This window comes from Pseudonaja textilis, chromosome 2 (assembly GCF_049901715.1).
Source record: "Pseudonaja textilis isolate UNSWEBS1 chromosome 2, rPseTex1.2, whole genome shotgun sequence".
Lineage (NCBI taxonomy): Eukaryota > Metazoa > Chordata > Lepidosauria > Squamata > Elapidae > Pseudonaja > Pseudonaja textilis.
The window spans coordinates 224,938,600-224,966,307 of NC_141991.1; the positions used below are offsets into that span (position 1 = coordinate 224,938,600).

Below are 27,708 nucleotides of genomic sequence, written 5' to 3' on the forward strand. Positions count from 1 at the left end.
AGTAACCACTGTACTTGAATCAAAGGAAGCCCTCATCAACTATTGCTCTCTAACTAAAATTAAGGAAAGGAATGTACACCAGGAAAAAGTACAATACTATAATAGCAACAAAATGGCAAAAAATGACAGTCTGTTCTTGTAAGAACAAGTAACCTTGGATTCACACAATTTACTTTTTTCATGTACGAGAACCTTCAGAACTCTGAATCTTCAGTTCCAGGCTTAATTTCACCTGTTCAATCAAAGGTTGAGAAAATGATTGAATCAAGTCTTTCAAACATTATAAAACTGGAAGGGAGAAGCTATTCACACCAAACTGGCTTTTTCCCCCGTTTCAATTGCATCCCCATTTTATCATGATTTCTACAGTATTTCTAAATCTTTCATATCAAAAACAACATAAAATATGGGAAACGAAAAAGGAATAACTCAGATCAGAATACTACAATGTTTCAATTCAAAAGGTAAGAGAAACCTGCAAGTGAATCCTCCGGTGCAAATAAAGCAAGGACTTTGTGTCTTTCTTCTCCGCCATAAAGGGGGATGAAGCCTACAGTTGACAAACAAATTGGAACCTAAGAGAAAGAGAGAAAAAGTTCATCATTGTTACTTCTATTCATTTGGATCTGTAAATTGCTGACACAATACATTCTTGAACCAAGAGACACCGAAGACAGGGACTCATGCCCTGGTTATCACACTAATGCAATTCTTTATATGTGGAGTTGTCCTTGAAGAAAGTGGTAGCATAGTACAGTAGCTTGCTTTTGGAGTGGCATTAATCAATTTAGAAGAATATTACCTATGTTGGCTGCCAGTAGGCTTCTATGCTGAACTGGTCATCGTATGTATGATCCACTTTTACTTAGAGCATGGGTATCAAACTCTATCGTGTTACATGACGTCATGTGACACATCACAAGGGTTTTTGCCTTTGCGAAGCCGGGGTGGGCATGGCCTGCACATGATGCATCCGTCCAACGGCCCACCAATTTGACGCCCCTGACTTAGAGCATTGTTCCCTTCAGGAGCAACGATATGCCCACCCTATACAATCTAACAGGGAAAGAATGCTCTGGTTACCCATCCTGAAAGGACTGGAGGGCAGCTGGGATCCAAGAATGACATGCTGAGCAGTAGCCCCTTTGTGGGGAAAAGCTTCCCTGCAGAGATCAGATGCATTCCCATTCTGATGACTTTTCACAAAATGGTGAAATCAGTCCATTAAAATATGCTGAACGCTAGCAATAATTTATTAACAGTGTTTAGTAGTTTTAACTGGTTTTGTTTATGTAAATATTTGATATTTATTGTAAGCTTCCTCAAGTTGTAGTGGGCTGGCATGCATATTATTAAATATTAAATAAACTGATTTAAATAAATAAAACAAATCATATTCAGACAAATAATAGAAACAATAATAATTTCATTTGCCCCAACCTTCCAGCATTTAAAGGCCAAGGTTAAATGGGAAAAGAACACACAAAATACTAAGCATTGGCCTTTTGTTTTGCTGAATCAATTATCGAAGCTGCAATCTAAAAATAAAAGTCCAGTGTTAAACTGCTGAAACAGCAATAACAGAAGACTGCGGAATTCTTGATGCTATCCGAGATTGATTATTTGTTTGCAGACATTTCATTACCCAACTAGGTTACTTCATCAGTGCTAGAAGGTGTGTAGATTGCTCCTTATTTATATTCAGTTGCTTGCCCTTCTATGGTAGTGTTGTAGGGATATTTTCACCACAAGTAGGTTAGGACAGCGGTTGTCAACTGGTGGGCCACGGAAAAATTGTGGTGGGCCACAGAAGAAATGGCCCCCCAAAGCAATTAATCTGAGCCATGCAGTTCTTGGGCCTCCCAGGTCTTCAAGCGACCACAAAGTCGGGTCCCTGAAATGCACGTGCCAACCAACTCTCACACATGGCAGCGGTGGCAACAACAGTCCCCTCCCCCGGTGCCCACTGTCAGTTCTCACCATTAATTCTGTTGCTGCTGCTGCCATGTGTGGGAGCTGTTTGGCGCGTGCATTTCAGGGAACTGACTCCACGGTCGCTCGAAGAGCCAGGAGGCGTGAGAATGAGTGGGAGTGTTTGATGGTTTCAAAAATTTTCTATAATGTGGTAGATTGGCGTTTTGTAGATCTCGGTGAAAGTGAGCTTTGTTTCACCTCCTTTCCTTCCCACGTTGTGTTCAGCTCAAGCCGCAGCTCGACATCATCACGTGTACCAGCTGGTGAAGGCTAGCCGCAAGTGAATCCTGCCACAAACTCTCCAGGCCAGCTATAATTTCAGCTTATTACAAATTTTCAGATCCCCTTCTTGCCCCATAGCAGCAGCGGGCGGTAACAATATATGTCAGCATGGCATCAGCTACCCATGATGCAACACCCAGCTGACTGCATCATCACGATGGATCCGAGCTGACTGAAGATCGCTGAGCCAATACAGAGGGCAGGCAAGCGTGTTAACTTGGTGGAGGGAGTCAGAGGTCCACTTATTGTAGCACAGCCTGGTGATGGCACATTGTGATGTGGGACAGCAGAGTTAGCTGTCACCAATTAGGAGCGGGATGCTGGCTACCTGTGGGGCGGGGCTGCCGGAAGTGGGGATGCGATTACCAGGTGGGATAAATAGAACGCTGGGATCGATGAACATATTTACATATGCTCACTGCTTCTTCCTACCGCTACAGCTGTGATGGAATAAACCACTGTTATTTCTTTGGATTCTGTGATTATTGCTTCATCTGCGTGGCTGGCCATAGACCCTGGTAATGTGAGAGGGGGAGATATGAAATGACAGGGGACCAGATTTGTGGGGGCTCTGCTTTTCTTCCATTTGAGGGAGAACCGGTTACTTCCCAGCCTCCAGGCACCATGTGGTTTCTTTTGAATCCCAGCAGTAAGGATGAGAGAAATCCTTTCTTTCCCTTTGCTCTGCCCCACAGTTATAATTAAGCATTTACAATTCTGTTATAAATATATATATATATATATATATATATATATATATATATATATTTTTTTCTGAGGTTCTCGCGGGTATTTGTATGTGGATCTTTGGTTGTTCGGGTTTTCTCCCGCGTAAGATTCGAAGTATCTAGGCAACGTTTCGATGAAGTTTCATGAGACAACCAAAGATCCATATATATATATATATGTATATATATACACACACACACACACACATATACATACATACATATACACACACATATATATAAATTAATTTTTAAATATTAAATTTATATTTAACATAAAAATATTTTATATTAAATATATTATCTTTTTTAAAAAAATGTATTAAACCAGAGGACCCCTGGTTTAGGAAACGACTCAGTTTCTTAATTAGAGTATGTATGTATGTATGTATTGATTGATTGATTGATTGATCCCTGCTCATCAAGATATTGGCTGCTGGAGAGGATGTGTTCTAGTCTTTTTACTTCCTTCTTAGTTTTATTTTGAATGGCATGTAAAAATGGTTTAAGACCTCCTCACCAATACCAGCAGGGCAAGCTACTGTGTATAAACGGGGCAAACCACATATTCGATAGCACTGCTTATGTTATCCGGTAAGGTAATGAAAAGTCTGCAAGCAAACAACCTAGCTCAGAGTGCACCAAGGATTTCACAATTCAATGCTATACTTTCTTTTACTGGAGATTATTTGTTGAGTTTTTTCTTCCTAGTCTAGATGGTGACTAGCGAGCCTGCAATTAGTGCTCATTTCTACAGTTTCAGGAATCTGGAAGGGAATTTTGAAAACCATCTTAAATTACAGAAATAAAGAATATCTGTAAACATTAAAATGAAATAACAATTATTCCAACCTTACCCTGATATTATCAACAAGAGAGAGATATTCTGGATTTTCTGGATCTCCGCATCTAAGTTCAGATAGATAATCCTCTCCAGAACTCTCAAGATCTTCATGACTGTACTTATCCAGGAGATCCACAGGGAAGGCCATCCCTTTGGGAGAGTTCACAAACACATACAGGATTATTGCTGTAATCATTACATCTTGGGAATCCAAATTGAATTTTTAAAATTTAAATGTATATCAGGATAGCCCTCTCCAAACTGATAGTCTCCAGATGTCTAGGAGCTGCAACACATTTAGCAATTACAGGCTAGGTTTTGCAACTTACTTCTAATACATCCTCAAGGTGTGAAATTGGAGAAAACTACTTAGAAATTAAAAAAAAACTGCATACTATCCCACTCACTTTTTGTACCCACTTAGAACATGTTATCTAAAGTATACATGGAGCAGCTCAGAATTCCCATGTGAATATACATGTAGTCCTCAGTTTACAAAAGCAATTGGAACTGGAATAGCCATTGCTAAGTAACATGATCATAAAACACATCACATTATCATACCACTTAGGGACAGGAATGTCAGCCGTGCTGGCTACTATCATTAAGCGAGGACCTCACATGACCAACATCCAACTTCCTGCCAGCTTCCCCATTGACTTTGATTGTGGAAAGCCAGCAAGGAATGTCAGAAATTGCAATCATACAACCACGGGAATGCTATGATAGCCCGGAACTCCAAGGACTATAAGTCTGCTCATTCAGCACGACTGCTTTTTTGAGCAGTCACTGAATGAATGGGCATAAGCCGAGGACTAGTTATGGTAGAATTGTATCTTGATAAAGACTAAATCATTAACTACATCAGTAACTCCATGCTTGATCCTACTACTCTGAACCACATATTCCATCATTACCATATTAACTTCATTTTCATTTAACCTGCATTTATGAAATGGGAAAACACTTGAAATAAATTCTTAACTCTTTAATTCTCCTTGCACAAGGAATTAAATATATCTTCAAATCTTATTATCAGAATGTATTTCTATATCAGGCAGAGAAAGCATTTAACTCACATTATCCAACCAAATTTTCAACCAACATGTATCTATAACGAGGACAATAAGATCAAAATTACCAACTGAAGCCAATGAAAAATGCAAAAGTTGAGCTGAAAAAAATTATACTAAGCTTCATTAATACAAGAGAAATAAAATATCCTCTATATAAAAATGCATTTGTTGCCTTTAAACAAATTAGTAACATAATTTAAGTTTGGGGGAAAGTCAGTTCTTTCATTATTATGCAATTGATAATAATCTTTATTTAAATCTATATTCTCCCTACTTCCATTTCATGACTTGGAAAAAAAAATCAAATGTTTCCCTTAATGCCCAAGAATTATATTGCAAAATTAGTTACTGTGTTTATTTAATTTTCAAGCTCTGACAGAGGGCATTAAAAAAAAGCTCTGCCCTGCTTTAAGATATTGCAGCCAGATCTACATGCTCTCAGTTAATCCACTCCATCTTTTCTGCAGCTTTCTTAGATCCTGCCTTTCCTCTAAGGAGCTCATAGCAACTTATATGAAATTGTCTTTCACTTTAACCTCACCACCACCAACAATGCAGCTGACAATGGTTTGCAAAAAGCCTTCCAATGAGTTCCACAATTAACTGGAGATATTTTTCAGGGTCTTTCCAGTCGCAGTACAACATTTTAATTACTGCACCATATTTTATTATTCTGTACATAAATTTGGTTATAACAATCTATACCTATGGAGATTGGGGATGGTATCCATGAAAAATCAAAGTAACATCGCCCTATTTTGCAATTTTCCATCTAGATATTTTCTTAAAATAATTTCCTGAAATTTGATAATTTAACAAAAAATGGATTAAGGCTCAAATTTCCTAGCAAAGTAATTATTGTTTCAGGTGAAGAAGCAACATCCATATTCTCTTGCTCTCCATCATTGCTTATTTGAAATACATTACAGTATTTTATGTACTCTGTTTTCTTAGAAACAAAACAAAAATAACAAAAAACAAATAGAATGTGCAACAACACAATAGCAGTTATCATCAAACGCACAAAAGATAAAAATGCCTGCATAAAGGGTGAAGCCTAAAAAATTAAGAGCCGTGGTGGCGCTGTGCTTAGAATGCAGTATTGCTGCAGGCTAGCTCTGTGCACATCGCCAGGAGTTCAATTCCTTTTATCCTGACCAGCTCAAAGTTGACTCAGCCTTCCATCCTTCTGAGGTCAGTAAAAAGAAGACCAAGATTATTGAGGGCAATATGCTGAGTTTGTAAACTGCTTAGAGGGGGCTTTAAAGCACTATGAAGCAGTGTATAGGTCTAAGTGCTATTGCTGTTAAGAAATGCAATGTTAAGAAATGCACCTCCAAAATCAGAGTTTGAAAAAGTCCACCATAAGGGAAAAGGCACACCTGTTGGATTAACTGCCTGAGCCTTGAACTAACACCTAAAGCACTTCAGTAGAAATACAAACGGCTGGGTTCACAGATACCAGGACAGCATTTCAAACTATGAACCAGTTAATCTAGAGACAGAAAATGCAATGGGACTTTTTGCCATAATTAAAAAAAAAAGTGCCAACAATGTTCCAGAGGATACGCACGTCATTTCTAAAAAAGTTACTAAGCTAGGATTAAAGAGTAAACAGGATGAACTTTCACACACATAGACAAAGACACACATGCACACACACAAATATGTGGGTCTACTCCCAAACAGCTTACAGCTAAAGTACAATTCACAAGTATCTTTTCATCTAGCCATCATATATTTTAAAGGTATTCTCTATTAATTAAAGTTCCCTAAAATAGTTAACAAATTAAGGAACAGAAACCAATTTAAAGATAAAACATGTTTATACATGTTTTGTGATTAAAACACAAGAAATAAAAATTAGCATTTTAACAAAAAGGAGAACATCACAGCTGAAGTTTCTATGGTGATGTTTGACTGCCTCAAAAAAGAGCAATCATCTGTCACTACAAAAAGTTTCTAGTCATTCTTATTTTAATAAAACAAAAAACAGAACTCAGAATATGAGAGGGGGGAAGGAGGGAGGGTGTGTGTGTGAGATAGAGACAGAGAGAGAATATGAATGAGAATGACTTATAATCATTTTCAATTACTGAAATGTTCAGGAAGAAGAAATAAAATAGAAGTTACTCATCTATCTTCCAGGAGCTCAGTTTAAAGACCTTCCTCTTTGCTGTTTCTTTCATGGACCACCCCCTCAAAAAAAGGCAAAAATACGATTTCAAAAAACAAAATTATCCATTGGACTATTGCGATGGTTCTTTGTCTAAAGAGAGCATCGGTATCTCCCTCTTAATAGCCCTGGAGGCAAAGCTAGAAAAATGTGCTGTTTTCATACAGTGGAGCCAGGAAATTCTATAGTGGGACATACCAAAGCTATTCCAAAGGGTGGAATCTTACAATCATAAGGCCTCTAATCCCCACTGGGAACTATTTTCTGTAATATTCTCCCTGGCTAAATGGAACCTGCAGCCAAGTTATGAAAATTAAATTTATATGCTTTATAAAGGAGAATATGGAGGACTAACGTAGTTGCTGTCTACCAGAGGTATTTAAGTGGGGGATACCTAATGTGGTTGTCCTAGTCTAAAATTAAGAGTTTTTGGTGGGGTGGACTTATCTGGAGTCTCATATGTTAGTTTGATGCAAACCCGGATCCATTTGGAGATTATGATTGGTAAGACTTCAAGCCTAAGTAGGGATATCAGAGGGCAGAAGGGTAGATTCCTGGTGAAAAACAACTTCCCTTTAGTTATGAAGGTTGGGTCTAACACAGAATGACGGTGTCCAGCTGGATGATGCTGAACACTTTCTTTGCTGAGAGCGCCCATGATTTCTGACATCCACTTGACAGGGTTCTGGCTACCAGAAACAGTACTTTGTAGGTCAGATGCTCTAAGAGGGGGATGTCAAACTCAAGGCCCGGGACTGGATCCAGCCTGTGGGGTACTTAGATCTGACCTGCAGGGCTGCTCTGGAAACAGTGAAGGATGGCTTGCAGTGCTTCTGCCAGCGAAAATGGGTTCCCAAGCTCTGTTTTCACCTGCCACAGCCTCCTGCAACCCTCTGCCAGTGGCACAGGGTTACAGGAGGCTGTGGCACCCAAAAATGGAGCTTGGCGCCCCCACAGGCGCCGTCAGGAGTCATGTTGAGCTGACCATACCCACCCTGGCCACCCCCACCTCCTGAGGTCAAACACAATGGGGATGCGGCCCTCAAATGGTATCGAATTTGACATCCCTGCTCTAAGATTAACCTGTCTAAAATTTCAAACAAGTCTTAAGTTAGAGTTTGAAGTACTAGCTGAAGTTCCCATAACAGATACCAGTAGATAGTGAGTCATCGAATAAGGAGATCACTGCTCAGGAAGATCCTGACAGAAGATAATTGCCTTGATTCCCACTACTGAAGTCTAGGAGAGGGCTGAGACTTAATAAATTGAGGGTTTTGATTGGAGTCCCTTGCTGAGGCTTTTCTATAGTAGTAGAAGCTGAGGTGAAATTTCTTTTCCTTGGCCCATCTGCAGAAACTCACATTGTTGACAGTTTCTCCCTTTTGGTCCAGGTGAATTCTTATTATCTGAATTGAAGTCTTGAGGAAGCTATAATAGCAATAGGATTTAGACTTATATACCACTTTATAGACTTATATACAGTGCTTTATAGCCCTCTCTAAGCGGTTGACAGATTGTTGATTGCCCCCAATAATCTGGGTCCTCATTTTACCCACCTCAGAAGGATGGAAGGCTGAGTCAACCTTGAGCCTGCTAAGATTTGAACTGCCAAACTGCAGGCAGCCGGCAGGCAGAAGTAGCCTGCAGTACTGCATTCTAACCACTGCACCACGGTGGCTCATGGTCTGTATGGTTTGGCTACAGCACCCTTGGCTGAAAAGATAGCCCCACTCAATCTCCAAATGTATGCAGGTAGTCCTCGACTTACAACAGGTCCCTTAGGGACCGTTTGAAGTTGCAACAGCACAGAAAAGAGTGACTTCTGACAATTTTTCACACTTATGACCATCGCAGCATCCCCATGGGCATGTGATTTACATTTGGATGCTTGACAACTGACTCACATTTATGTGCAGTGTCCCAAGGTCATGTGATCACCTTTGGCCACCTTCTGACAAGCAAAGTCAACAGGGAGGCCAGATTCACTTAACAACCGTGTTACTAGTTTTTAACAACTGCAGTGATTCATGTAACAAATGTGGCCAGAAAAGTCCTAAAATGGGGCAAGACTCACTTAACAAATTTCTTACTTAGCAACGGAAAATCTGAGCTCAATAGTGGTCGTAAGTTGAGGGTTACCTGTATTTATCACTGTTTGGATGGAATAGGGATGGTTTAACTTCCCTCTAGCCCTGCAGGTCTGATGATACCAGGAATTTTCAAGGACAGAATCCCCTGGACCAACTGAATGCTACTAGAGTCAGATTCTGGCTCTACTTCAGGGATCGCTGGAATGACGTGTAAGAGGTCTAGATCCATTGGGCCGTTTCTCAAAAGAGTTCTCATGCACGAGATTAATCACATAGCCTTGTGGCTAGTAGGGAACTTTCTGGTCCTCCAAATGTCAATGTAATCTGCTCAAACACACCGGGGTTGATGTTCCAGTTAAGGAACCAGTTAAGGCAGTATGACACTTCCTAGACTCCCTGGAAATGATTAGCTGTGACAAGCCTTTCTGGACTGACCTTCAGATGAGTCTGAGATATTTGAGGTCTTTGCCTCTCCCCAGTCCAGTCGATGCTCCCGGGTCACATATTCTACTTTGTACGCAGCTGGAAACGAGGAGGACAGCCTGGTGTTCTGCTGCCTTTGCCTTAATGTTTTGTTGTGGCTGTTAGAGAGAGGTTTTCATTAAACCTAGATCTCATCTAGGCACTTTCCTTAGAGTTTGCCAGATTCGGATTTAGGATCTATATTCATTTCTTGAAGAATGACTGCATCCTGGTGTCCACACCAGCCACCAAGGCCTCTGGCTGACAGTTGAGCATTCTCCAGATTATGTGCCAGGAAGGAAGTGATCTGGCCTAGGCTCTCTTTACTCTGGAGGGAGCGATTCAGTTAAATGTTCCAGCAATGGTGCCCTTCATTTCGGAGAGGAAGGGAAGGGCGGGTGGACTAATTCCATCATCCAGAGAAGGAAATAAGAGTTTGGGTGGATTGACATAATCCAGAGAAGCAAATTAATAAGAGTTTGGGTTTCAGAGAGATGATAGTCCTCACTGTCCCAGAACTGTTATCAGAACTTCCAAAAATTATGAAAGACTTCAAGCAAGATTGCTGGCTATGGGGAACACCTTTACTGCTCACAAGTCCTTTAAGTCAGGGGTCACCAACCTTTTGGACCTCAGGGACCACCAAACTCATAATTTTAAATCCCGCGGACCAGAGACCCTGGGAAAATCCCCAAAAAGGTCTGCAGGAAAATTCCCCACCCTGTTTTCCTACCAATTGATCATTCTTTATTTGGGATTGCAGGATACCATCTCCAGCTCCATTCTTGGGGCCGGGGAGGGGTGGGGGAGAGAGAGAGATGGCTAACCTTTATGTTGCTGTGTGCCAAAAGTGTGTGTATGCCTGCACCCATAATGCAATGTGTGTGTGACCCGCTTCCACTTCTCTCCCTGCGCATGCATGTGCGACCCCCCCCCACTCACCCTGCGCATGCGTGCGTGATCCCCCGCGCCCCATTTTGGGCCTAGTCGGCCTCCTTGCAGTACTCCCCTCTGCACTCCCCCCCATGCATGCACATGCAACCTTCCCCACGCTTTTCCCAACCCCCGCACATGCGCACACATCTCCTGAAGGTGCCCTGCCCCCCACACATGCACAGCAGAGACCTGAAAATCCACTGGCCGGCGGGAGGTGAGCACGCATGTGTGGTGGAGCTGAGTTAGGGCGATGGCTCATGTGCCCACAGAGAGGCCTCTGCCTGCCACCTGTGGCACCCATGCCATAGGTTCACCATCACAGACCTAGGATCTCAAAGGCTTTCCTAAGGAACGAGCATCTCCAAAGCAAAGAGCCTGCTCAATCTGTAAGTCTTCCTCTTCATCCAAGGACAGTGAACATTCCTCCTTAATCAGACTTTTCTTAAAAGGAAGATATTGCAAGTTGGGGGCAACAGAGGATGGCGACTGGGTGTGTCTCCCTCATTTGGGGCTCTACCCCTTTTGCAATTCAGACTATGTGATTAAAATCTGGAAGAGAGAGGGTAATGAGACCAGGGGAAACAAGAAGCATCCTCATTTACACATCAACTGCACATTTTGCTGTATCAGCTTCCCCCACCCCCCAATATCCTCAATATGGTGTTCTCAGTCTTTTCTCCTTCATTTTTTTTTCGTTAGGTAAAGCTTTTTTTAAAAAAACCTTGGACTTTAAACTCATCATGGAGTGGGTGGTGACCATGCAGGCTTGATCTGAGGAAGTCAGAATCCAATTTAGTTTAACATGGTCTTTCCTGGGGAACAGGAGGAGGAGGAGGAGAGGAGGAAGTAACAGAAGATAATTACTCAAGAGAAGCCAAATGAAGAAATTGGAGGCTGCTACTTCTTTGTCTGGCCACTGGAGTAAGGCAGAAGCATTCACAGACATATTGGTTGGGTATGATAGAAAGAAGAAAACCAGTTTGGTTCAGTGATTAAAGCATCAGGCTAAATACCAGGAGATTGTGAGTTCTAGTCCCATCTTAGGCAGAAAGCCAACTGGGTGACTTGAGCTACTCGCATTCTCTGAGCCCTATGAAGGAGGCAATGGCAAACCACTTCTAAAAACCTTGACAAGAAAACTTCAAGGACTTAATCAGATAGTTTCCAAGAATTGGAAACAATTGAACTGAAGGAAAGAAAAACTGATGGGAAGGAAGAAGAGTGTGTTAGCATGCCACTCAAAACCAGTCTTCTGGTTTATCCACAGTCATTGGAGATGCAATCTGACACATTTCAGGAAAATTCATTTGGTGGCTCAGGCAGGGATGATCCTGCTGGGCAGAATAAAAAGAAAGGAAAGGGGGAAGAAAATAAAGGAAAAAAATGAAAGCAGCAAAGAACTGCTGACAGTAATTTGAGCCAAGCTAATGGAACACAGAGAGGGAGGGGGGGAAAGCATCAATAATGGATCCCACTTTGCAGAAAATCATCAGTCTGGTCTAAAGAATGGCAGTATATGCTTATGAGAAGTCATTCTGAAAAAGGGCTTTTGTCGCATGATATAAAGCAATTATGTTAGTTCAGTACCTTCTACAGAAGCACAGGTTTTGGCAAACAGGGCTGGCTACAAGCTATAGAAGAGGATGGAGATTATTAGAACCACTTTGAAAAAGCAGTCAAAAACATATCAAGATAAATAGCAATTAAGAAACACATTTTGGAAATGGTAAAATATTCTAGGACTTTCCATGTGACCAGACAAGGACTGACTTTTGTAAAGGAGCCAATCAGAAAACAGTATGTTGGCAATCTGGAGTCTTTTGAGTATGGCAGCCTAGAATTTGGGGCTAAGTTCAGCAGGTCCCCATCATTAGTTTCCACTGATGAGCCACTTCTTGTGATTGTCTGCACCTCTGCTATATTCACTTGAATCTTTAGTTGAATAGGATGTTCAGTTTAAATGTGTAACATTTGGGAAAAATTATAGTCAATTTTATTGAACTAATAAGCATTTCATCTTGAATTATTACTTGCTTAAATAAAGAGGAAATTAAATTTTCCTGGGTTACTGCATGCTCTTTTCTAAAGCACAAGGCATCTGATATAGTAAATATAAATTGGAAGATTTTGCCTAGCCTGTTTAGAAGTTGACAGAGGAAGTAAGACAATCAGTAAGAGGCTGATAGATGTCTTTGGCTGGACATTAATAAAGCCTGAAGAGACTTGAGGCTAGATAAGGTGTTAAAATGTATACCCGCCTAAACCAAAGAAGTTTCAATGGATGTCTTAATATTCAAGAATATAAGTTACCTTTTATAGACAGTATTTTTAAACTAATTAGGGTTAATAAACCAAAGTTTGGTTCAGACCCCTGAATCTTCTTTATGGTAATAAGTTTGGTATGTTCATCCTAGGTTTCTGGGGACAAATCCTCAAGGTAATTCAATAAATGGTTAGGATGCTATTTCCTGTAAATCGTTAAAGCATGATATAATAGATTGATGCAAGTCTATCAGGCCACCTCAACTGGAAGAACTCTTTTAGAGTGGTGGTCAGAATCTGGGTGCTTCCCCTGAATCCATACATATCTAGCATTTAATCCATATCGGCCTAGATAGACCTAATCAACCGTTCTTTCACTTTCTGTTAGAAACAGTGCAACATTCCAGACAGGAGCAGCTGTGTGTGTGTGTGGTAAATTCCTTGTGTATTTAAAGCTTTGCAGGGGAAGACACCAGCAACAAGATTTCTTCTTTGGTTCCTCTTCCAAAGGAGAAGGGAAAAGTATCTTTCTTCTTTTCCTTTTAAGCTTCCACACATTACCCAATAAAATGTCAAGTCAAATCCTCATCATATCACACTCTGGGCTATGCACTGTTTATAAGATAACCATCTGATTACTCAGTTAATATTCTGGTTCACTGAATAATGCAATGTAGCGTTAAACATCCTGCCACTGTTATTGTGGCTACCTATACAAAACAGTAAACAAAAATGCAAGTAGGAAGATAGAAGTGGGTTTTTTTTTTAATCTTTTAAAATTAGTAAACACATTATACTTGTCACTGAAGCAAGGCTGCATTCTCAGTTAATCATAACAGGGTGGAGGGAAGGGAGAGATTACAAAACAGAGGGTTATATAAAAGTTCCTTTGTACTAAGATTCAGAAGACAGGGCTGCTTCCCTCTGTGACAGCAACTGAATTGTCATCCTCTCTACCAACTATCCAAATTGCCCATGCTACAAAAAGCATGTCCAATGGTCAGTGAATAAGCTACTGTTGTCTGTTCCAATACAGAACCGAAATGTCTTATAGGATAAATGAGCATCATTAGCTTAAATTCTTTTATTAGTTTAGATGTCAGTACAGTTGATCATAAAAACTATTTTTTCTAGTTATGTACATGTGCTACAGTGATGCCATATGCTTGTAGTAGCCTTTTGGTTGCTTCCAAGATGTTTTTCATATATGGTAGTGTTATTATGCAGGAAACAGACTATCTAATACAACATATTCTAACAAAATGGATAGCAACACAAATTTTATCAAAAAATGCCTCATTGCTCAAGACAAGCTATGAAAAGGGCAACACGGCCATATATCAAAACATCACAGAAACAACAAAAACAGTCTGTTACAATCACATAACATCACTGTAGCACACAAACCAACTCAATTCCTCCAAAGTATCTTACATAAACCAAAAGACCAAATAGCCCCAAGAAAACAAAGTAATCTACAATATGAAATGTAAAGGCTGTTATAGCCACAGTGTAGGACAGAAATGCAGAAGATTAACAGAGTGCATCCACGAATACCAACTAGCAGTCAGATGACACACAAAAAAATTCCTTGATCTCATAAAAGATGGACAGACCCAACCATAATTTTAACTGGTTGAGTGTGAGCATCCTAGACCAAGCTAAATCCAAAATTCCTAGGGAATTCCTGGAAGCTTAGCATTCAGAAAAATCACCATCTAGAGGCACACAGAGATAAAATACATTTAAAAGCCATTCATAAGAGACAATTAAAAAATCTACAAAGGAAACAAAAAGATCAGAAAACATCTTCTCCAGCAACCGACAAAGATAAACAGGGATTAACATCAGACAAATAACCAAGCAAAAAGCAATGCCCTAATCAAGAAACTACCAGGAAGGTCTTCCGGTTTGAGTTCCTTCGGCGACAGACAGAAATCCGTGATCGTGCGCAGTTTTGGTCTGGGCTCGCCGCTGGAGCGTCCTGAGCCGGCTGGTTTCGGGGCTAAGCCACCCTGTAGAGGTGGTGAAGAGGGGGAAGACTGCCAGCAGGGTTGAGGAGAGCCGCATCTCTCCTCCTCAGCTGGCCATTACTCCCTTTCCCAAAGGCGGTTGCAGTGGTGGTCAGAAATGGCCACCTCAAAGAAGAACTCAACCGGAAAAGAATGTGCAGGAGGAAGATAAGAAGTGAAAGTTTTGGCTGACTGGGTTAAATTGCAAAAGCAACAACTAAGGTACCCTGGAATTTAAACTTACAAAAAAATAACATCGCTCCCAAAAAAGAGTCAGAAGCAGCGAAGGAAAGTGAAAAGGGCAAGGTTTGGGTTTGTTTTTTCTTCTCTCCCTTTCCCTATACTGACAACTAAGAGACTTAAATAAGAAATCGGAAAAATCTGCTTTGACATCAACAGGCAATTAAGCTGAAAATAAAACAAAATGTCAAAGGGATAATAAAGATTTCTGGACACTAAAAATTTTTTTCATAAGCAGGAAGGGAGAGAAAAAGAATAAAAGGGAAGGATCTGGAAAGGGAGGAGACTGCCTGAAATTAAAAAGAATCTACAGTAAAAGTTCAACAAGACTTCTAAAAGATACATTTTTACTGAAACTTCATAACTAAACAGTAGAACCCCAGGAAGAGAAAGTGAAAAAAAAGAGCAAAAAGAAACAGCTTGCGTGTATTTGGATTACTTGGTGATCTTTGGATTCTTGTTTATTGCATTTGAATGACTAAAATTAATCAGGTGGTTGTTTAAAAATTTATACAATGGCACTACTTCTGGATGAACTGAAAATGGAACTTAAAAAGTACAAAGAAGATGCACAAGAAGGGAAGGGTTCTTTTGGCTTCGTTTTTCAATTCTTAGAAATGGAGATTTGGAACTATGAGAAACAACAAGAAACGTCTTCAAAACAAGAAGATTCGGACAAAGAAGAAGCCATCTTTAATGAACAAGTAATTCTATGTGGGGAAGAAAATAGAAAGGGGGGAAAGAGAATGGAGAATTTAAGACTTAAAAAAACAACCAAAGAAAAGAAAAATAATTCAAAAAATAAGTATAATACTGGAAAGCAACAGAAATGGGGAATACAGAAGAGAGAAATAGAGGTAGAGAGACAAGGGGGTAAAAAGGGGAGAGTCTAGAAGAGGGAAGAAGAAAAGGAAAAGAAGTTACAAAGGACTGGAACAAGATATAGAGAAACAGGACCTATTTAGAAATAATGGGTGAAAATTTAACTGAAAAAGGGATTCTGTAAAGGTACATAAGATTGTATTGTTATATTAGTAATAGAAATAACTTTAGAAAATTGGAAACAACGTATGATTAAAATGAGGGATAAAATAGTTAGTGTAATTTAGTGAAATGTTTGTTAATAAAATAAGTGAAATAAAATAAATGAGAAAATTGAATCAGGAAGGGACGGGAACATTTTAATTAGTTAATGTTTTATAAAATATAAGTGAGGGGGGGGATTAATTATGGAAAGCTTATAATTGTTCCCATAGAAGTATGATATTTAATTGAAAAGTAATGTTAAAGAAGTTAAGATTTTAATGAATATTAATGATAGAATTGAATTGGAATGGAATGTGTTGTTTTAATTAAATATATTTATAATTTTTTCTTTTTTTAAGAATATAGTGTGTATTTTAAGAATGTACCAAGCAGAATCTGAATGGAAGTTATGTATTACATTGAATGTTATAACTTTAGGGTATATATTGAAGCCTAAATAAGAGTTAAATGGATAAACTTAAAAGATATAAAGGCGTCATACTCCAATCAGTAACTACAGGAGAAACTTTGTTTAATGAGAAAAGATAATAGATAATTGAAACAGGACAGACAAAAAATATAAATACAATGATTTGAATTGAGAAGAGATAATTAAAATAAAATTGAGAAAATTAAAAGAGGAGAGAAGCTAGGCAGAAAATGTAAAACAGTAATGAGATATGGAATAGAACATAAAAATGAGCATGAAATTGAATTTGTATCTGTATGAAGAAATGTAACCCGGGATTATGCTACTTTCAGAAAATATGTTTTATTTGTATTTTTTTTGTGAAAACTCAAAATAAAATTTACAAAAAAGAAAAAAGAAACTACCAGGAAGAAAACCACACTCGCACCAATATTTATTCCATAATCATCTGCCTATAACCGGGTGCACCAAGCATGGGATAGTTATGATAACAAAAGTATTTAGCATGACAGGGAAATTCTTATATGATTCCCTAGCTCCAGAATTAATATAGGAATTTAACTTGGCTTCAGCACGAAAGACTGAATATAAATATCAGAAGTTCCTAGGAACAATTTAGAATACTTAAAAAAAGAATCATAAATCTGAGGAAAAATTTCATCAAATCTTATCACTAGCTTAGCTGAGTAGGCCTAATGGGAATGTGGACTCAACAGTATCTGTAGAACTACACTGCAGATTGCTCAGGGAGCATATCTTTTCGTAAAACAGCTTTTTAAATTAAAAATAACAGACTATGTAGTCTAACAATGGTATAACCTATTGTTATACAATTGAATGTCCTCCCTACATTTCAAAATTCCCAGTTAGCATGATCAACCACTTTTTAGTCTAAGAACTGTAATCTAACATATTTAGAAGGTACAAGGTTGCTATACATTCTCTAATTGGTAGACAAGGTTTTTCCCCCAACAATTTTCTGTAGATGTTGAGCAGAACAGAAATGATTTAAAATATTTTCTGGTCCTCAATGTAGCCAGCCAAATGCTACAAAAGGAGTAAAATCTTGGTCGCCTGGTATAAAAATAGGCTGTAAGCATCAACCAAGCAGCTCAGATTAACATACCTGCCATATTTTGGATAATCTTCCAGAAGAAGCTTATACTTTTATAGATTAGCAAGAGACACAATTCAGAGCTTTCAATCTGAATGCAAAAAGTAGCTGCCAAGCAGTTTTTTCTCACTGTGTTAGTAGTTTTAACATATTTTTAAATTATTGCCAAAATAGCATTTTAAAATTTTACTTTCTTGACCATTTGTGCTTACTGGGAAATTATACAATCCTAGCACATTCATAGTACTGAGAAAGGTTTTTACAATTAAGGTTTACAAACATACAGTGCAGTTTGTGGCTGGTAAACAGGTATAGAAAACATAGTAATACACAATGCCAATGCTAGGGAATACTCAAACTACTAAGCAATTGTACTTATTTCAAATGTTAGCAAGACAGCACTTAAGATTTTGCAATTCTTCAACAACACATGGAATAAGAACAGTGAGATGTATACGGTGGTTTCACAGATACCTGTTAAAAATGTGAGTACATGAGGTCATCTCATTAGACCAGGGGTGGGCAAACTTTTTGGCTCGGGGGCCTCATTGACTTTTAAAATTTGACAGACGGGCCGGGTCAGCACAAGATTTTTTCGGAATCGCCCCCCCTTCCCCCCCCTCTTCTCCTCCTTCCCCTCCCCTCGGAGACAAAAAGGAAGAGCTGCGGCGGCGCTTTGCAACGGCAGCAGCGGCACCGGAGGCTCAGGCTCAGTGGCTCCTGGTTTTGCCTTTCCCTTCCCAAGGCAACGCGGGACTGGAGCTGCGTGGAGCTGCGCTGGCGGTAGCAACTCCTGACAGCCCCAGCCGGACACCTGAGCAGAGCCCGGGTGGAACTGCCTGTTGCTGCTGCGGGTGTCTGGCTTTCCAAGTAAAGAACCGCACCAGCTCAGGGCAACTGTGAGGAGCAAGAGGGGAAGCCAAGGTGCTCATTTCATAGCAGTCAACTTTGCTCTCTTTTGATCCAGTTAGGTGCTCCCGGCATGCACAAGGAGCATGAAGGGAGGCAAACACCGCACAGATGCGTTTTAAAAGTCAGAGAACTTTGCCCAAAACTTCTCGTGTATTCAGGGGCTACACCTCTCCCAACGATGAGTTGGTGGCGATCTAACAAAACATCTTCCAGCTCTTAAAGATTGACTTTAAGAGCGCCCCCATGGAAGAAGCCAAGAACGAGAACAAAAGTAGAGGCGGCGGGGGCAACAAGGGCATGTGATGGGTCCCTCCACGGTCCCCTCCCAGGTGACAGCCAGGGCTTTGGCACCTACTTTTTTCCTGAGAGGTGCGGTGTCTGCCTCCCTTCATACTCCTTGTGGAGGGACACACATGCCCCGTCCACCCCTGCCACCACTACGTTTGCTCGGTTTCTTCCATGGGGGCACTCTTAAAGTTGACCTTTAAGTGGTCCCGGAACATCCGCCCACCTGCCCGGCACGCTTTCTTCCTTCTCCTGGAGAACGTGTCTCTTCCAGCCTGGCCTGGCCCGGCCAACCAGCAGGTGACCACATGTCCTGGGGCTTGTCGCAAGATGCCTGCAGCATGCTCTGTTCTATGTGTCAGGTCCAGCAAGTCCGAGCAGCCGGCGCATCGAACAGGGTGGTGCCAGACCATTGGAGAAGCGGAGCAAAGCTGGAGATTAGTAGCTGCCTCTTTCAGTGTAGAAAGCTTCCCCCAACCAGCCGGCTGGTCTCCTCCTTCTCTGCCTGTTTGTTCTGTATGGCTGAGGAGGAGGAGACCAGCCGAGAAGCACGCTGCCTGGCGGGGGCCATGCAGCGCAGGGCAACACGCCACCGCCCGGCCCTGGCGAGGGAAAGCAGTGGGCGGGTGGCGACCTCGGCCCCGCCACCAGGGAAGCGGCTGCCCAGCTCCGTGTTGTGTGTGCGATTTTTTGGCATGTGGCACAGGGTCTCTTTTGGCCAGCCCGATTTTTTTTCAGAGGGAATTTTTTTTTTTCAGAGGCGGGCCATATTAAAATGACCAATGGGCCGTATGTGGCCCGCGGGCTATGTTTGCCCACCCCTGCATTAGACCATTGAAGAATTTGTGTGATATGGTTAAATGGTTAAACATTAGGAAAAGAGTACCACCAAGAATGTCCCATTATTTAACTTCTATGCAAAATATATAATAAGTACAGCTGGAAATGGAAATTAGAATAACAATTGCTCAAAAAACACTAGGATATTAAATATCCTGGTGTTTCTTTTAATCCAGAAGAGATTAGATTAGAAACATACATTATACTAGTAACAAAGTTATCTATTAGACTAGCTCTATACCCATGCTTCGGTACAAAACTATGCAGCCAGGCTTAATTTTGGGGGAGGTAAATAAGGGGGGGGGGGATTGTGTCTCTGCCTACCAGCATCTATCAGTATTCATCTGGCTAGCGTCCTATCAGTGTGTGAGAGAGTTGAGGGCTGTTTGGAAACTGAAACTGAAATAGTTATTTGCTGTGAGAGCAAGAAGGAGATAGCAAGGAGCCTGGGCATGGCTTAGCTTGACTGTTCTGTACTAAAGCTGGTTGCTGCTGTGAAACTAAAACTGAAACTCCTCTCCTCTGCTTGTGTTTTGCATTTGGAACAGATTTTTTTTCAGGTGGGGAAGGGGAGTAGAACTTCTTAGCATCAGAGCATGTTAATAATAATATATGAAATACTAATGCTCTGATGGTCATTTTGAAAATTCCTTTCTTCACACCTAGGAGCCAAGAGGAACATACATGCCAAAATTCAAGTTTGTAGGCTTTACGGTTGTGGAGGTTTTGTGATGATGCACGAGTGGTATTTCGTTTTTATATAGAGAGATTTATAAATCTATAGAGTACAGGTTTTTTTTAGTTTCTCTAGTTTTTAATGTTTTTATATAATCAGTAATGCTAATGGTTTTAGATATCTATTGATTGCTTTAACTTTAGCTTTGTTAATGCTTTAAAAAATAAATTTAGCCTGATTAAAATCTCTTTCTACTTGGTATTTGGTTGTGAAGTAACTAATTTATATCGTTATTTAATATAGCTTGATTGTACTGTTGTAGTTGAAAAAAAATCTTTTTACTTAATTCTTTATTTTCAAGTGCTAAAGAAATCATAATTATTTAGTTGTTTTTGATACTGGCTGGCTTATCTAAGCCGCTTGTTTGGTGAAATGCACAGCTATATAAATTGGACAAATAAATAAACAAAATATATTGTCACTTCCATGGTTTTTTCAGCTGTAGTATATGATTATGACAGCTGGATGATCAGAAATGATGAATGGAGAAAAATCAATGTCTTTGAACAGTAGTGCTAGAAAAATCTTTTTTGTGTACTGTAGCCCTCCTAAAGAACAAATAATTAAATACTAACTGAAGTAAAACCAGGCTGCTCACCCAAATGCAGTAATTCTGTAAATAAAAGTAAAATACTGTGGGCACATAATGCAAACTAGCAAGAGTCAGTGGAAAAGATTTGAGCTTACAGGAACTCAAACAGCAGTTACTGTTTGATAAGCCAGCCAGAAAAATGTCCGTCAGGTTATGAAGAGTCAAAAGCAACTGAATAATTATGTTTTCTTTAGCACTTGAAAATAAAGAATTCAGTAAAAAGATTTTTTTTAACTATAACAGTACAATCAAGCCATATTAATTAACAAAATAAATTGGTTACTTCACAACCAAATACCAAGTAGAAAGAGATTTCAATCAGGCTAAATTTATTTTTTTTAAAGAACCAAGGTCAAACTCCCAATTAAAATCCATAGGAAAAAATATGGAGAACAACATTAAGGCTTCTCTACAGATCAATCATTTCCTTCTGTTCCAACCTAAACTCTCTACCTTATTCATGCAATGTCCCAAAACTCTCCCAGGTAAATGATAGTTCTACTTAATACCCACTGTAACTACTGATAGTTATTATCATAGGTATTTACGGTACAAGTTGCCCTCCCACAAAGCAAAAAAAAAGAGGGAATGGAATTTGAACCCTTCCCGTCCAATCATCCACATGGAAGTTTTGCTATGACTTGTTCCTAATTAAAGTGACCTTCAAAGCTTTAAATCATTTAGTGATTCTTGCTTATAATGCTTAACTATATCTGGTGCTAAATTTACCCATATGTTTTTTAAAAAATTTTTTTGTAAAGTGTGTAGTTATATAAATCCCTTTGAAAACCATTTGCTACAAGAAACTACTAAATAAAAGAAGAGTTCTTCAAGAAATTCCAGGAACAGCTAAACCTAATGTTGCTAGATAATCTCTGAAAAAAATTGTTCAAAAATATTAGTTATTGCAACTGCTACCTATTGCTAATACCAGTTATCTTAAAAAAATGGTACTGTCCTTATTGCCAATCTCTCATATCCCAAACTGGATCATTTGGGTTTTTCACTGCATCAGCAATTACAACTACCAGCAAGTAGTCCCATTCTATTCAAATGACACCAGGAAAACTTGACAATTGTTTTCTTTCAATGAATTTATAAATGCATTATTTTTGTTGAACATTTTAATAAAACAAACAAAAAAGGAATACTGGAAGACTTCAAAGCAGATACCAAAACTGTAGAGTAAACTTGGTTTTTTCCCCAAACACAGACATATCACTTGCCTGAACATTAACTACTATTCTTTTGTTCATATTTCTAGCATGTATCTCATTCGATTTTTATACTCATTTATAAATGCCATATGCATTTCTACCTCAAAACCCATTGTCTGGGTTTGAGTGTAAAGTTAAGAATTTGTCAGCCTACTGGGTGGATGAACTACTTAATGAAAACTATTTTCATTGAGATTGTCGATAAAAAGAATTTTGCAAGTCTGTTGTGCTGTACTTATTGCTTATTGTTCAGTAAATTAGAAAAATGGCTGCCCAAGTCACTCCTGAATATTATCTGTTTATTTTGGGTTTAAAATAAGTTATCTCCCATTGCACTGGCAACAGATCTTGCATATCTCCATCAAGGTCATTCTTCGTACCCTCTACAGAAATATATAGAAGAAAAACTATCATCTCCTCATCTGCACCTCTGAAAAATCTCTCTAGACTACAGGATCTTAAAATTAAATAACTTGACAACTAAATAGCTTAGATAGATTTCATGACACCTTGTGCATAGGTATAGGAATCCACTATTAGAGAGCCATCCTACATGTCTACCATCTTCCAAGGCAGACTGTTCCATTGTTCAACAGGTTCTTACCGTTAGGAAATTGTTTCTGATATCTGATATCTTGTAATTTAATCCCACTATTTCTTGTTCTGTCTTCTGGACAACAATGAACAAGTTAACTCTTCCTCCTATATATCAGTCCTTCAGAGATCTCCCTCCTCCCTCTCCCTCCCTCAAAAATCATTTGCCATCCATCTTGTATCCAGCAACTCTAGGCAGCTAACAACATCAAAACACTGAAATCATATATTACCAAAACACAGCAAATAAAAACATTAACAGATAAACTCAAAGACACAAGATGGCAAAGAAGATGGGGTGAGGGGGGTTGAATTTTAATTAGTCAACCTTTAGTATGAAGCTCTCCCCCACTGACTCTCCAGCCATCTGGCAGAGCCAGGTCTTAAGGCTCTTTTGACACATCAGGAGGGTGGGAGCCAATCTCAGCTCAAGGCATAAGGTTTTCCAGAATTTTTTTTTTTTAAATCAGTGCTCACAATGACTGAAAATTCTTTAAATTGTAGTTCATCTGAACGATATCTGACCAAAGACTGTATTTTTGACTCACAGCTTTAAATATGAATGGTACCAATGACAGTACTGTAAAGTCATGATCAAAAAGGTAAGAATCTGGTCCAGGTATGAAAAGCATGAAAACCAGGATTCAAGGTCCTGCTAGATCTAAATAAAGATATAAAATTTATAGATTTTTTTTTTTAAATCCAGACGATCCTTTGTTTTTAGCATAATTTGGAGAAATTCAATGTATTATGTACAATTAAATGGTAAAGGTGTTCAGTGGTTTCCCATTGAATATCAGAAAATAGTCTCTTTTCATATCTATGCAAATTCTTAGAACTTATTATAAGGATTTCAGAACTCTTGCTTGCAACAATGATGTATTTCAGCTCTATTTAGCTCTATCTGTGGCTCTCAAAATAAACTTACAACATCAAGAGAAGTTCCTTCCAACATCCAAAGCTCTAGACTTGTTCTGTCTAGGACTAGGTAATCAAGATCAAAAGTTCCTTGTTTCTATCTAATGTCCACTGGAATAATGCACTACTGCTTATTCCAGAGCACTTTCAGTAATTTGAGCCTGCCATATTTCTAGAAGACAACAACAGAACCACTATACACTTGATTACAAATGTGATCAAGATCGCTCACAAACAGGACACTGGTTCCTTTTTTATTCGCTCATGAAAATGTCAGAGGAATTGTAGTGATCTTGGTAGATAATTTACAAAAAATATTTCAATAAAGATTCTCCATGAAACAAACATAATCTAGATAAAATTAAAATCTATTTTCCCAAATTTTCAACAATTTTTTAAAAAGTATTTAGATTCCCCTCTCAATCTTTCTGACTGTTCTTAAAATGGTTATATCCTTCAATTCTCTCAATTTTTATGTACGAGAAATTTTACATGATATATTTTGAATGTGCGTTAAAAGCATTTCAACTATTCTAAAGGAGAAAGTACTCGATAGGAATTTTTTTTTCCAGATTTTATCCAGAACTTCTAATTTTCTCACAGGGGGAAAAAAAGACACCTCCCTGCCTTGCACAATATTTATATAATTGTAATACACTTCTCCAGTTGCCCACTGCAACTAAATAAGTAAACGTGGAATGCAGCTCAACATTATTTGCAAAATTCAAGTATTTCAAAACAAATCAATATTTGTTTTTTAAGCAATGATGCCAAGCAGTAACACTGGTACTTCCATCAACATAAAAGTTCCAAAAAAGCAATGTTCTATATTTTCAACAGAAAGGATTTAAGAAAACTGAAAAGAGCTCAATAAGCTGAAGAGCTTTCACTCCGTTGGGTGAAAATGTGGATTTTTAATAGCTCTTGACACTGCACAAAAGTTTTAGTAGAACCTTTGGATATTTTTATTTTTTAAAGTAAAAGAAATTTTAAAAAGTGTTCCTTACTCTTCAATAAATGCTCTCACCTCCTTCTATATCAGTTATAGATTTTTAGAAGAGAACCGTCCCCAAATAGGACTTTCTGAACAGTAATTTTACGGAGATAGTCTAACATTACTCACATTCTTGAAAGATAGTGTTAGTAGCTGCCACTGTATAAGTAACAAAAGTAAAAGTATTAATTTTGGTAAAGTACAGGGCCTCTTTCTATTGCAATAATTCACAAAACCATCAAGGCCCCTGTGTAAATCAGATTGAGTATGTTAATGTCTCATGAGCCAAATATAAATTCCCCCAAAGATAGTAAAAGTTACAGTCCTTATTATTAGGCCTAACAAATTGGGGGGGTGCTACTTAACAGCCATTATGCAAAAAAAAGCTTGTCCCTCATTCCTGATATGAATTTGCATAAATCTGTTCAAGAATCTAATAGGTACATCCATATAGTCTATTATGTAACGTGCTTAGATTTGGACAACAATACAGCCATGTGGATCAAACCCTCCTTAAATTAGTACAATAAACGTAATTAACGTGGTAAGAATTAAACAACCATTTTCTTATAAAAGAAGCCTTCTCAAACTGGAATCCCCTTCCCCATGTATTGGGTTTCAACTCCCAGAATTCCCAGCCAAGATGGCATTGTCAATTACAGGGGCGGAAGGCATCACCAGCCTGCAAAAGGTCTCTATGAAAGACCCACCGACCACCGGCAAACCCTTCTACCGTCCCTCCAACGTAAGCATTGCACATCCTGTTCTGCAAACGGAGTAGTGCACATATTTCCCCCACTCCCCGCCCGGAGCCTTAAAAGGCGTCCTATCGGACCACAAGCGCCGCCCGCCCTTTAACTACATTCATTGGCCTACCCGATAGGATCGCGCTACAGAGGGAACAGAGGGGGAGGGTTGATCCAAAGGCGACCTGGGGAGGGCGGGGGCGGGGGTGTCGCAATTTCGCCCCCGACAACGCCTCGCCTCGCCTCCCCCAAATTACGTGGGAGAGCCGTTACCTTTCATTCAATCAGAAAGACGCACCGTAACCGGAGACGCGCGCCACCGCCGCTCCCGGGGAAGCCGCTTTAATTCATTCTCCACAGCTGAAGGCGACGCCAAGACCTCCCCAAGCGCGCCCCGCGTCCTACCGCTGCCCTCAGCCTTCCTCGCACAGGAGAGGTGGGCGTGCAAAGAAAAAACACCCAGGCGGGGAAGGGGCGTGAAAGCCCCAAGCGCGCACTTTGGCCCCTTTCCTGGGAAGGTCGGAGGCGCGCCGGGCGGAGTCCTACTGGAAGGGGGGCGAGACGGGAGACCAGCACTCCTAATGTAACAGGCGCGCACCTCCGGCGCTCGCAGCCTACCTGCCAGCAGCAGACTGGCCCAGAGCCTTGGAGAGGCGGGCGTAAGCGCGCGTAAAAAAAGGGGAGGGGAGGGAGGAGGGAGAAGCACGAGCGAGCGAAGAGTTCGCCTCAGCGCCCGGTGCCCCCGCCCACCACCTGGCTTGTCTTGAGGACTGGCGCAGCGGCCTCCCTGCAAGTGAGGGGACCGAAGTAACTCTTGCGTTACTCCACAGTGCCGAGTCGGGGATTTTTCTACCAAGGGGCTGTTCCGCCTCCCCGCGCGCCTGGGAGATGCTACGCCCCGCCAGCCTCGGAGTCGGCCTGGCTCCCCAGAAGAGGGGGGGGGGGGAGGAGGGGGAGGAGACTGGGTATGCCTCGGCATCCGCAGGTTATCATCAGCCCAAAGCGAGCTGGCTTCTCTAACGGCCCTTTAGTGCAACCAACCACTCACTTTGACCAAGCCGCTTTCTGCTCGATCTGCAAAGAAAAGTGGAGCTCTTGACTGGAGAGGGGCTGCCCCGGTTTAAGGTCCACCTAGGCTCACCTCCTCCTCCTGCTACCCTCGCGGCTTCTGTCAGGCAGGCGCCTGATCCCTCCCTCCCCTTCTGCTTTCCCTCTCCGTTCTCCGGGTCTGACGCACTCATTCTGCAATATCTGGAGCCTTCAGAGGTGCTCACTTCGGCTTCGCCTGCTGCTTCCCTCTTCGCCGCATCTCTCAGCCGGCCGGGAGCCAGCCGCCGCCACAACAAAAGAATATTATGGGCGCAGATCACCCGATCTGATGGCCCCAGTCGAGAACAGATTTTTGGGAGGTTTGCAAAGACAATAACGGCCAGACGATTGATTGTAAATGCAAATTTAAAGGGAAAAGATGACGCGATCGACCTTTCGGCGTCAAATATATTTGTTTGTATTTCAGTCGGGAAGGCTTGCTTTATTTTTCTTTTATCCACCCTGATGTGCTGCTTGCAGTGTTCTTTCAGCAATGGCTGTAACTGTTCCAGAGAACAATACTGGGTGACTGATTGGTGACAGGATAGTTCAGGCAACAAGGAAAGCCAAGTGATGGAGGTAGAAAAGGCCACGGACATTTTGGAAGGGTAGCATTGCGTTTGATTTCGTTCTGGTAGAGAAAATAGCAATGCGATTAATAAAGCAGCGTAATAAAAAATATGACAGCTATGATTAGAATGAAGATTAACATGTTTGACCAAAAAGAGAAGATTTGGCCCACTGAGAATGGATCTTTTTTCTCTCAATCAGTTGAAAAAGCAGCAGTGTAACTTCTGAAAAATGTTCATACTCCTGCAAAGGAAAAACAAACAGCAGGTGCTTTGCCTAGGTGTTTAACCATAACATTCATATACATAGAATTGCTCAGATGTATTCTTCATATTTTTTTTTATTCAGATAAAAGTCAGTTTGTCAAGACTCCTGAAATGTAGACTTAATCTTTTTTGTGTATGTGTAAACATATAAAGAATATCAAGATGAAAAAGCAAATCGAGAAAAACTTGGGAATATGCAAATTTATGTTTGTATTGTGATTTTAAGAATATAACCATTTTATATATTCCATGTTCATATTTAGAACATTTTTATAGGTAATGATTTATTTATGGCCC

General features: G+C 40.1%; 1 protein-coding gene across 7 annotated transcripts in view; it reads right to left on the reverse strand.

The window, feature by feature from the left end:
• Positions 1-26,810, reverse strand: part of FAM169A (family with sequence similarity 169 member A) — a 42,162-nt gene extending 15,352 nt beyond the window's left edge. For 2 of the 7 annotated variants that reach the window (XM_087927181.1, XM_087927179.1), the window contains exons 1-3: positions 26,085-26,156; positions 3,842-3,978; positions 476-575 (exon numbers count right to left, since the gene is read on the reverse strand). In XM_087927181.1, the coding sequence (XP_087783307.1) occupies positions 476-575; positions 3,842-3,976 (235 nt within the window). In that variant the 5' untranslated portion in view covers positions 3,977-3,978; positions 26,085-26,156. The other 5 variants (XM_087927176.1, XM_087927178.1, XM_087927180.1 and 2 more) reach the window with 5 other exon arrangements.
• Between the last annotated feature and the right edge of the window lie 898 nt (positions 26,811-27,708).